At 42.6% G+C, this 12,411-nt stretch overlaps 1 protein-coding gene across 2 annotated transcripts in view; it reads left to right on the top strand.

Annotated features, from left to right (window-relative positions):
- SMYD3 (SET and MYND domain containing 3) overlaps positions 1 to 12,411 on the top strand; it is a 1,044,671-nt gene that overhangs the window by 1,019,589 nt on the left and 12,671 nt on the right. The window contains exon 11 of one of the 2 annotated variants that reach the window (XM_020982112.2): positions 1,006 to 1,114. The exons of the other annotated variant lie outside the window; for it this stretch is intronic. Coding sequence (XP_020837771.1) covers positions 1,006 to 1,114 — 109 coding nt within the window. The remainder of the gene's footprint in view (positions 1 to 1,005; positions 1,115 to 12,411) is intronic. 2 annotated transcript variants of the gene reach the window in all.

Raw genomic sequence — 12,411 nt, 5'->3', positions numbered from 1 at the left:
AATGGTAAATGGAGATAATAAAACCACCTACCTCTCAGGGTTTTTGTGAGAGGATCAAATGAGATAATATTTGTAAAGTACTTAAGCATAGTGCCTGGCACATAGTAGGCACATAATAAATGCTTATTCCTTTCCCTCTCACCCACCCCACTTGCCTACTCTATATATTGTCACTGTATCTGATGTTTTTTGCCTAAATGTTTTCCTTTGGCACACAAGAGGATTTAGTGAAGGAGAGGGTGTGTTGAAATGATTGCAAAGTAAATATAAAAAAAGATCAATAAAATGTATTTTTTTAAAAAAAGAATAAAACTGTTTACCTTCAAATCAAATCAATCAATAAGCATCTATTAAGTGCCTCCTATGTAGCAGTGTGGCTAAGTGCCTCAAATACAAGTGAAATGTTCCCCTACCTTCAAGGGCCTTGACATTATAAGGAATGAGGTTGCAGGTTTTTTACATGAAGACCATAACTACTTCAGAAGAAATGCTGAGGATCTTGGAGGTCATAGAGATAACCTCCATGCATTTGTTGGATCCGGTTCAGTAAGCCTATGGATCAAGCTGGAGCTCAAGCTCTTGGCTTCAGAGAGAGAAGAGGCAGGCTCAGAGCATCCACTAATCCCCCCAATACCATGACTCTTTGATGGGGTTGAGCATCTCCCTCCATTGCTCACTGCCGGGACTCAGTGGTGCCATCAAAGCCTTCCCAGTCACATGCAGAGCCAGGTACCCCCAGCTTTTGCAGCTCCCAGCAGGGAGAGATTGAGAAGCCATCCCACCTCTGTCACTTCTTTCTTGCAAAAGGCATTCTTGTGTTAAAGTAATAATGTGTTAATTCCCTTCTGTGCTTCCTTCAGGGCTGAGGCTAATTTTCCCAGCGACTGATTAAAATTCACCGCTAACTTTGTGGTCCCACCCTGATAGCTCTCTGAAGAGGCAATGACTGTGAAGGTGAAAGCTGACAGGATGACAGTGTTGTTCTCTCCTGTTTCTGTCTCCCAGGCTCTATTACCCGGGCTTTCATCCCGTCCGAGCGGTCCAGGTGATGAAACTTGGCAAACTCCAGCAGCACCAAGGCTTGTATCCTCAAGCCCTGGTGACCTTGAAACAGGTGAGCATCCAGTGGTTTCTCTCCTTACTTGCCTGACCTCTTCCCCAGGGATGCATCAACCTTGCCTTCCTTTACGTCTTCTTCCTGCTTTGTATCGCTCCCCTTATCTTCCCAACAAAAGCTCATAGCAATAACCCAGGGAAACAAAATGGGAAAACTAGGCCAGCCCTAGGTGAAAATTGTTTATTGGAAGTTGTCATCAGTACCCCCATCCATAGAACATGGAATAAAAGGATTTTAAAATTAGAAGAAACCTTAGGAGACGACTTAATCCAACTCGTTCCTTTTATAGCTTAGGAAACTAAGACCCAGGCATGGTAACTTAATGAAGTTCACAGAACGAGGAAATGGCAAAGCTGAGATTTGATCCCAGATCTCTTGACCCTGACGTCATCATAATCACACTGCCCCTTTCTTCTCTCCCAGTGTCTCAGGTTACTCACCTTCCATCTCCCTCAGGAGCCTCATTACCCTCTGCTTTGGCAGTTCACCTCTGCCTATCCACCTGTGCTAACATGTAGCACATAGTAGGTACTCATAATACAAAGTAACATGCTTGATAAGGTATTGCACAGCACTTTACTTATATCATTTCATAAGTGTATGTAAATTGATTTGACACTTTCCTTCAGGGCTAGTCATTGTGACTTGGGGTTACATGGAAGCCTTGCCCTCCTATGCTTCTCTGTAGTCTAACCTCTTGACCTCGCTGCAGTCTCTTCAAAATGTGCCTGTCCTGTAGCACATTTCATAGGATCTAGAAGAAGTCTAAGAGGTCATCTAGGGCAAATTGCTCAGTTTACAGATGAGGAAACTGAGGCCCAAAGAGGAAAATCAATTTGTTAGAGATCATAGAGATATTAAGACACTGGGCTAGGACCTGAGCCTAAGTCATATGACTCTAAATACAGTTGGTATTCTTTCTGCTGGGCAGCTACGTGTGCAGTGGATAAGACCAGGTTTGGAGTCAGGAAGACTCATCTTCCTGAATTCAAATCTGGCCTCAGACACTTACTAGCTGTGTGACCCTGGACAAGTCACTTAACCCTTTTTGCCTCAACCTTCTCATCTATCAAATGAGCTGGTGAAGGAAATGGCAAACTACCCCGGTATCTCTGCCAAGAAAACCCCAAATGAGGTCATAAAGAGTCAGACACAACTGAAAAAAAACAGCTGAACAACAAAAGTATGAAATAAGACTGGTTGAAGCCAGATGGTAGAGGACCTTAAATGTCAAGTTGAGAACTTTATATTTTAGTCTCTAGGCATTTGGGAGTTATTGAAGGGTTTTCATCAGGGGAGTCATGTGGTCACACCTCTACATTAGGAAGATTATTTTGACTGTTGTGTTAAAATATCAGATGCAAAATTTAAGTTGGAAATGGATACAGGAATTGGAGAGAACAGAAAACATTTGCAATAATCTAAGTAAGAGGTGATGAGGGTCTTGTGAGTGAAAAGAAGTGGACAGATATTAGAGATGTTGTGGAGGCAGACTTTCTGACATTTCGCAAATGATTAAATATGAGGAGTGAGGCAAAAGGAAGAATTAAAAACTCTAGCCTGACTTCTTGGAGAAAAAGATAGTGTCCTCAGAAATAGGGAAACTGAGGGGAAGAATGGATGTAGAGGAGAAGATGAACAATTTAGTATGGGACATGCTGAGTTTGAGATGATAGTAAAATAATTTGACATTAGAAATTAGGAAATTCGGGGCAGCAAGGTGGTACAGTGGATAGAGCACTGGCCCTGGATTCAGGAGGACCTGAGTTCCAATCCAGCCTCAGACACATTACACTTAGTAGCTGTGTGACCCTGGGCAAGTCACTTAAACCCATTGCCTAGCCAAAAAAAAAAAAAAGAAATTAGAAAATTCCCTCTTAAACTCCTAAGCTCAACACTGAAGCATAGAGTTGTCAATTTAGGGTTGGATGGGACCTTAGAGGGCATAAAACCACAAGGCTGTAGATCTAGAGCTAATAGGGACCTCAGAATCCATCAAGTTCAAGCCTTTCATTTTACAGATGAGGAAACTGAGATCCAGAAAAGTAACTGGCTTGCTCAACATCGCTAGGTAGTAAACAGCAGAGCTGAGATTTGAACTCTGCTCTTCTGATTCCAAATCCAGGGTTCTTTCCGTTACACACCACTGCCTTTTCCCAAAACTGAACTCAGCATTTTCCTCCAAATCACTCCTGAACTTCCCAATGGAAACACTGATGACCGGTCATCCAAAATCAAAACCTCTTTTGGCTCTTCCTCCTTTGTTCTCAAAACCAGCCCCTAAACTCTGTCCTTTCTACCTCTGAAATCTCTCATGCATCAGTCTCTTTCTCTCTGTCAATCAATTGACTGGAATTTATTGAGCTCCTATTATATGGCAGGCCTTGTATTAAGTTCTGGGGAGACAAAGAAAGGCAAAAGACAGTCCCTGCCCTCAAGGAGCTTATATTCTAATGGATTGTTTCTCCTGCTACTACTCTAGCTCAAACCCTTACCATCTCTTGCCTACACTACTAAAATAGGCTTCTACTTAGTTTCTCAATTTTCAGTATTTGCCCCCTACTCTATACTGGCAACTGTCTAAGAAGAAATTTTAGAGAAAATGATGCTATACATTGGTAAAGTAAGTTCCTCATGGAGAATTCCCCCCCACTGTTGGAATCACAAGTTCAGTTTAGAAAATGCTTCACTGTCCTATACACTACTTCCTCTCTCTTAACAGCATGTAGTCATGCAGCATTTAAGATTTTCAGAGAATTGTCTATACATTTTCTTCTCACTACAGCCCTATGAGACAAGTATAAATATTATCCCCATTTTACAGATAAGAAAACTGAGACTTAGAAATTGAGTGAGTTACCCAGTGTCACACCCCTTTCTGGCTCCCTAGCATCTTTCCAAATAAAGTCCAAACTCCTTGGCCCTTCCTGATCTGATCTCCCCCTACTCGCCTTCATATACCCTGCATTCAGGTAGACAGGACTGTTTGCTATTCCCTAAACGTGCCTAGTGCATTCTCACCTTCATGCCTTCATTCACCCTGTTCCATGCTCTTAGAATGTCCTTCACATGGCCAGTTCCTACCTTCCCTCAAGACCCAGCTAACGTGCTCCCCTGATGCTGTCCCAGATCCTCTCAGCCAGAACTCCTTTCCCCTTCCTCTTCCCTCCTATAGTGCTTTGTACCTTTTAAAATTGTACTTTCATCCTGGAAATTGTGGCATATGCCTGGAATGTAATCCCAGCTACTAGGGAGGCTGAAGCTGGTGGATCCCTTTGAGCTTAGACGTTCTAAACCGGTTGAATGTCTGTACTAAGTCTCGCATCAGTATGGTAAGCCCCAGAGAGGAAGAACACCAGGATGCCTAAAAAGAGGCAAATGTGCCTAGGTTGGAAAGAAAGCAGGTCAAAGTCCCTGTGCCAGTCAGTATTGAGATCAGTCTTGAAAGTAGCTGCTTCACTTCTAGCCTGGGTGATATAGGAAGGTACAATCTTAAAAAACAAACAAACCAAAAAAAACCCTTTCATGTCTTATCTTTTTTCATAATGATTTTTGTAAAAAGTCTAACATCTCTGATCAGTGTATCCATAATACCAAGAACCACCTTTATCCTTTTCTTCCTTTTCCAGCAGCTCCTAGCACTGCACATTGTTCAAAGTAGGCACATTGTTGAATGAATGACTGACTACATGAATGAATGAGTTAGTTACGTTATGGACTGGTACTGTTTATTTGACTTTTTTTTCTTATTTGCCAGTTAAATTTCCTCTAAACTTTCAGAAGTTGTTCTAGGAGACCCTAAGGTTAAAAAAGAAAAATCTCACAAAGCATACTCTTTGTCCTTTGAAATTAATGTTCACTGCCATAGCCTGAAAAGCTTTTAGCATTCTTCCTTGTCTTCAAAATCCATGAAATAATGGAACAAAACAATTTAAGGCAATACAGAGAGTTTCAAAAGCTAGGTTTGGGGCAGAAAACAGAAAAGGGTCCAGGAATAGAATTTGTTACAAATCCAATTAGGTCTGAGCCTGCCCCAGGAACTGAATACACTTAGCCCAGCTCTGATTTGGTTAGACTTCCATTTCTACTGTTCATGGACTGAAATGCTTTTTGATAGCTGCCATGGAAAAAGTCTTGTGTCTCCTCTCAGCGTCTCCTTTCTGATTTCTCTTGTCTCGTTTCTAATCTACTTTCATTTCCTTCTGCTTATTTCTTGGGAGGATTTTGTTTGCTGCCAGTTTGACTTTGTAGACCTCAAAGGCAGTGTTCCTCATCTGATTTCTCTTATAAATGGGCTGACTCATTTTCTATGAGCCAGTTAGAGGATCCCAGATGCTGACCCCAAAGTTCTCTGCTCTTTGGCGAGTGAGATCAAGTGGAGCATGTGGATACAATGACTTTTTTTTTTAAATCTCCGTCCCCTCCAAGGTTATGACTTGAATGCAACAATTTTTGCACTTTATTCCGTTTTTATTATCCCCCAAGCATTTTACCTTTATTTGGCATCATTTTGACTGTTCTTGTTCTTGGCCAGAGTACAGGCCAAACACAGATTCCAATTCTATCAGCCTCTGAATTGTTACTTCCCCTACAATGACAAACAACATTTGCTAGCATGTCTAGAAAGAAATCAGATATTGGAACCTCCCCTGCCCTTCTCTTGCTTCAGTTTTCACTGCTAATTCTGTTTTCCAATCCCTCTTTCGTAGGATAAACTTATGGTGGGGTAAAATCCCAACTTCTTCATCTCTATGATCTCTTGAAGAGGCTGACATCCATCACCCAGTGGCTATTTGAAACTCACTTGTTTGGTTCCTGTTTTAGTCTTAAGATCTTGAAATTTGAGGAGGAAGGGAATATAAAATGTAGGGGTTATGTAGACCAGTGGTGTCAAACTCAAAAAAGAAACAGATCTCTGGAGGCCACATATTGGCTTAGAAAACCACAAATTAACATTATCTTTGTTGCATTGTATTTTTATTTGTTTTGTTAAACATTTCTCAGTTACATTTTAATCTGGTTCAGGCTCACAGAGGAGTTTTGTGTCCCAGTAGCCAGCAGGACGTGAGTGTGACCAAAGCCTGGAATATAGACCAGAGATTTGACAGAAGTGTACCAAAGAGTCACTTGCAGCTCCTCAGCAGGGAATTCAGGTTCATGAAGTTATAGATTTGGATTTGGAAGGGGCTTTTGTTTCATTGGTGTTTAGTCACATCCAACTCTTCACAACCCCTACTGGGTTGTTCTTGGCAAAGATACTGGAGTGGTTTGCCATTTCCTTCTCCAGCTCATTTGACAGATGAGGGAACTGAGGCCAACAGGGTTAAATGACACGCCCAGGTCCCACAGCTAGTAAGTGTCTGAGGCCAGATTTGAACTGACTCCAGGCTTGGCACTGTAACCATCTAGCTGCCCAGGGAAGGGATTTTAGGGGTCATCTAATTCACTCCCCTATAGACACACACAATTTAAAGATGAGTAAACTGAGGCTTAGGGAGGTTGTGACTTGCCTAATGTCATGTAAATGTTACATTTCAGAGCCAGTCTTCTAATTTCCAAATCCAGTGCTTTTCTTACAAGTTGCCTCCTATCCTGGGTTAGGATAATGGCTTGTTCATTCATTCATTCATTCATTCATTCATTTAATCAGCATAAGTTCAAGACTAGAGATTGTTTTGTTTTTGCCTTTGAGTCTCTAGGGTATAGCCCACAATGCTAAACTCTTGGGATACAGAGACAAAAATGAAGTAATCTTTGCTGTTTACAGTGGGTGTGATGTTGGCCAAGGGACATCTTGTCTTTGGGCCAGTTTTCTCAGCTGTAAAATGGAGTTGTAATATATGGTCTGTAAGGTTCCTTTCCATTCAAAATCCTATGATGGAAAGATCTCCCTTGGAACTCCTTCTTGATACCACTGGTACTATAACTTCTGTTTAGAAGATCATTCACTGAAGGTATATATTTCAGACACAAAGAACAATAAAAAGACAAGAAAGATGATGGCGAACAGAACATCTTATAAATACTAGCTAATACTAACTGGAAGCAGGCATATAGGTAAAAAGGCAATCCACAGTCTTTCTGAAAATAGGATACAATCTTCTCGTCTTTCAAGCTCCAATGCTGTCACCCCCATTTCTGACAGCAGCCATAAGGGAACCAAGTGTGATTTCATGGAGGGGAAAAGCATCAGAGCAGGAATCCAAAGACCAGTCTTCTAATCCCAGCTGTGCTACTAACAATCACTGTGATTCTTTAGTGAGTGGCTTTGTCTCTCTGCGTCTCAGTTCTGTTATCTGCCTGATGATGACTAAAATCCCTTCCAGCTCTCATCGTCGGTGAATCTGAAGGACACCATAAGTTAGCAAGTATTTAGTAAGTGCCAGGCACAGTGCTAAGTGGGGACACCAAAGCAAAAAGAAAAATATTCCTGTTTTCAAAGAGCTTCAGTTCTATGGGCAGAGAGAAAATGGCCATTTTGTAGATCACAGCTCTAGATTTGGAATGGATGAGAAAATTGAGGCCAAGGGAAGTTACATGCAAGCTCAAAGTGCCACGGCTAGTAAACGTCAGAGATTGGATGTGAGCCCCGCTACATAAGTGTGTGTGTTTTTATATATGCAAATAAATGAAAGATAAATTTGAGATAAATGATGTAATGCTGGTGGGAAGAGATAGAACTGGAAAGAGTTGGGAGATTACCTCCAGGACTTGCCCTTATCAATGGGGCCAGTAGCCATGATCCTATCATACTAAGGAACTCAACTAGCAGTAAGGAAAACTAAGTAAGAATGTATGGATAACTCCGCACAACTCATCCCCACTGCTAGATGAAAAATTCAAAGCATTTCTCTTACTGGGGGCATGTCTTTGGCCATATTGATGGGCGAGACCCAGTGGATAAAGCACTGGGCTGGAGTCAGGAAGAGATGAGTTCAAATATGATCGCAGACACTAACGGTGGGACCCTGGGCAAGTCACCTAACCCTATTTGCCTCAGTTGTCTGTTAAATGAGTGGAGCAGGAAATGGCAAACTATTCCAGTATCTTTGCCAGGAAAACCCCAAAAGGGGTCACAAAGAATCAGACGCGACTCAAACAACTGAACAACAATAACACGACAAAGACCAGCTTTCTTCTCACTATTGTTAGCTATGTTCTTCTCTGATATCCATAGAACTTCCTGGATTTCTTTACTCAGAAAGCATTTATAATTTCAAGCAGGCCAATACTCTTTGACCATTCTCTTGAGTTAGTTCCAGGCAAAAAAAACCAAACCAAAGGCTAATAAAGTTGATAGTGTATCAGTGGTGTTGAACCCAAATAGAAAGGAATCCCTGCTAGCTAGAAAACCATAAGTTAACATTATTTATGTTACGTAGTTATTGTTTAGTCATTTCAGTTGTGTCTGACTCTTTGACCCCATTTGGGGTTTTCTTGGCAAAGATATGGGAGTGGTTTGTCATTTCCTTCTCCAGCTCATTTGACAGATGAGGAAACTGAGGCCAACAGGGTTAAGCGACTTGCCCAGGGTCATGCAGCTATTAAGTGTTTGAAGCCAGATTTGAAGTCAGGAATGTGAGTCTTCCTGACTTCAGGCCTGGCCCTCTACCTACTTCACCACCTAGCTGCCCCATCTATGTTATATTGCATTTATTTTATTAATTCCCAATTACATTTTAATCTGGTACAGGGAGCACTAGAGAGTTTTCCTAGCTGCTTGTAGGCCTTAAGTTTGACACTTCTGGTTTAAATATATCAGCTAACATATCTCATGCCTAAAATATAGGATGCACCTCAGAATGATATGCACATTAGACCTCTTGGGATGTGGTACCATAGAAAGCAAGGCTGGAACTACTCCAGGGCATTGGAGAGTCTGATCACATTTAGGGGACGTTTACATTGAGCTTGTTACACCCTCCTAGTTGTTTCTGAATTGATACATTTATATTTGCCCGAGAATTTCACTCTTTACCCATTAATACAAAAGTCCTGCACACAGCTCTCATAGAATCTCCTCTTACCTTGGATAAGAGATGAGCTCACTGAGGCAAAAGTCATAAAGGATCACAGATTTAGAACTCAAAGGGACCTTAGAGGTCATTGAGTCAAACCCCTTCATTTTACAGCTGAGGAAACTGAGGCCTACGGAAGCTGATTTCCCCACATCACGAAACTAGTGAGCAACTAATTGCAGGACCATCACTGTATATAACACTGACTTTCTCATTCTGAGCACCAGTTAGGGACCCCAAGCAGTCACTAGACTCCCTTCCATGTTCCATTAAACCAAGATGTGGGAGGTCTAAAAGAAGCCAGTGGCCTAATACGGCATTTAATGAAGGGTTTTCTTATCAACACCCTCCCAGCAACCTTGCTGTACGGAAAGGTGATTGGATTGTTCTGTCTTCTCTGGAGAGCATTCCTGGTGGATCTACTAAAAAATATTCTTGGATATGCGCATTTCTAATGCACATATGACTTGATGACCCTTTGTGCAATAGGTCAGCTCTGCGTTTGGTATCCTTCCATCATGAACCAGGCTCCTTTCATAATAGCCTTCCATTTTCCTCCCTGTTGGGCAATGAAGCCTTATTATAGGCTGATCCTCAGGGAGGACAGTGTTAGAGGTGACAAAGAGCTATGGCAAATTTCAGGAAGTTGGACCACTTTAGAAACGGGAGGCAAAATGAGTGCCAGTGCTACTGGCCATGTCAAAGAGGGTTCCTTCCACAGCAGCTGATGGCAGAATGATTAAGCCAGTACTTCATTTGTGGTACTTAATAAATAAGGAACTGGGGTACAGGGCATGTAGGTAGCACAGTGGATAGAGCCTTAGAGTCAGGGAGATCTGAATTCAAATCCAGCCTCAGACACTTAGTATCTATGTGACTCTGGGCAAGTCACTTAACCCTGTTTGCCTCAGTTTCCTCATCTGAAAAATGATCTGGAGAAGGAAATGGCAAACCATTCTAAGAGTCTTTGCCAAGAAAACTCCAAATGGGGTCACAAAGCATCAGACATAACTTAATGACAACAGATATGTAGTATATGGCAGTGACTGGCTTCTATTTGGTGGCATAGAGTGAATGCAGCTGGGAGTGTGTTCCTTGTACAGAAAGGGCATTTGAAGTAAGAGAACATGCAGGAACATGCGTCAGTAGAGTCTGAAAGACATGGATCAGGGGTCCTCCTGGTATTTGTTCTGCTGACGTCTTCCTTTGTTGTGAAGTAATGGAGGTGTTGACGGCTATCTGTGTCACTCCAGAGTCATGGCTTACGCTACTCCAGCATCCCACTGTGGCTTGCATCAGAACTGAGGAATGAAGTGATGATGGTAACCATGGGACAGAGTCAGCCTAGCGTTGCCTGCCTAGATTGTACTGGCTAAGTTTGTTTGCATTTCCTGTCCCTGGAAAAGGGTGCTTGAGACACTGGGCTTACCTAAACATCGAGATCCTTTTGCCTGTTCAGTAATAAACCGCCTTGGCTGGAGTCCTGTCAAAGAACTGTCTTGTATTGAATTTCAGGCTGTAGCTTGCTCCATTAAATGGGGTTGTAGTGTGTTTAGATTTATTACCATCACATCTGCCAGGTTAATTTCTTTCTTGTGCCTTTTCATGTACCCTCCCTTGTTCATTCTCATGCTAAAGCAGAGAGCAGGAGTACCTTAAGTTTCATAGCCCCAGCATCACCTTGAGATCTGATTTTCGGAGTGTCCCCCATCCCACTGCCATTCCTCCTGCCTCAGGAGACTTTTCCATTCGTCCCTCTGTAACAGATTTGCTGCCTTCTCCTTCAGAGAATTGCATGCTGGCACAATGGGGCCTGGAGGAGATGCACAGGTGGCCGTCTCTGCCCATCCCGTCTCCTCATCTGCAGCACCTGACAGAGCCCTCAGTCTCCAGAGCTCCATGCCTCTTCAAGCCATCTGTCCCACCCTCTTGTCTCTCGATGTTGGTGCAGGGCTTGGCATTGATACCCTACAAACCATCCTGCTCACATACTGTCAAACAGCAGAAATGCTGCTGCATCTAATTGGGTTATTTAGCTAAGGGGCAAATGGGAGTCACAGCCGCATTTACTCACTCAGATCACGTTCAGTGTGAAGGACTAGTTCCCCATAGGCCCAGGACCAGCTGCAGGAGAATCTCTAAGCAAATAAAAGGAGATGGGGATCTGGATTAGGGAACTAAGTTTGAGTCGATACCAGGTACTGAATTTTAGCATGGAGTGGCAGAATCGAAGGCCGTCCTTAATCGGGCACTCACTTACCTTTCCAGCCTGACTTCCCACTGTTGTAGCCAGCAAGTTAATCAGCAAGCATTGATTAATTACTTCCTATGTGTCATCACTGTGCTAAGCACAGAGACATAAAAAGGTAGATAAAAACATAGTTCCTGCCCACAAGGAGCTCACATTCCAATACAAGATGTATACCAGGGAGATGCGGGAGAATCTCAGAGAGAAGGCACCCGCAATCAAGGGGACAGTGAAAGGCTTCTTGAAGGAAGCCGGAGGGTGGAGGTGAAGAGGCAGAGCCTGACAGACATGTGAGACAGCCCTTGAAAAGACACGGAAGCAGGATATGGAGTGTTTTGTGTGACAGACAGTGGAAAGGTAGCTATTGTCAGACTATAAAATATGTGAAGACTGGAGTGGTCAAAGGGACCATGTGCTTTTAAATTCTGAACAGTGATTTTTATATTTGATCTGTAGGTAATAGAGAGCCCCCGGAATCTATAGAAAGGGGGGCAAAGAGGGTTGGGGAAAGGAAATGACACAGTCGAATCTACAATTTAGGAATTCCCCTACTAGAACATTTCTGTTTCAGCCAAATGGGTTTATTCATTATTCTCCCTCTTCTCCTCTACCTTTCCCACCCCCATCCCCCAGGCAACTGGTGGCACAGTGGATAGAGTGCTGGGCCTGGAGTTAGAAAGACATGAGTTCAAATCTAGCCTCAGATGCTTTAACTAGCTGTGTGACCCTGGGCAAGTCACTTGATCTCTGCCTCAGTTTCCTTAAGTGTTAAATAAGGATAATACCTCCCATGATTGTTGTGAGGATCAAATGAGAATAATAATTATAAAGCACTTGGCACAGTGCCTGGTAAATTGTGCTTAATAAGTGTTTATTTTCTCTCCGCCCCCAACTCTGTTTACATACAAACAGCAAGGATTTTTAACTCAAGGAATTTATTCATACTGTTGCTCTACCCTCAATGTCCTGCTGTCCAATTCTGTCTTCAATGCCCAGAATTGAAAATACCTGATGTCTCCATCTCCTCT

Source organism: Phascolarctos cinereus, unplaced genomic scaffold (genome assembly GCF_003287225.1).
Source record: "Phascolarctos cinereus isolate Bilbo 61053 unplaced genomic scaffold, phaCin_HiC Scaffold_5;HRSCAF=322, whole genome shotgun sequence".
NCBI lineage: Eukaryota > Metazoa > Chordata > Mammalia > Diprotodontia > Phascolarctidae > Phascolarctos > Phascolarctos cinereus.
The sequence above is the reverse complement of the archived record's forward strand: the minus strand, read 5'-3'. Positions and strand labels throughout refer to the sequence as shown.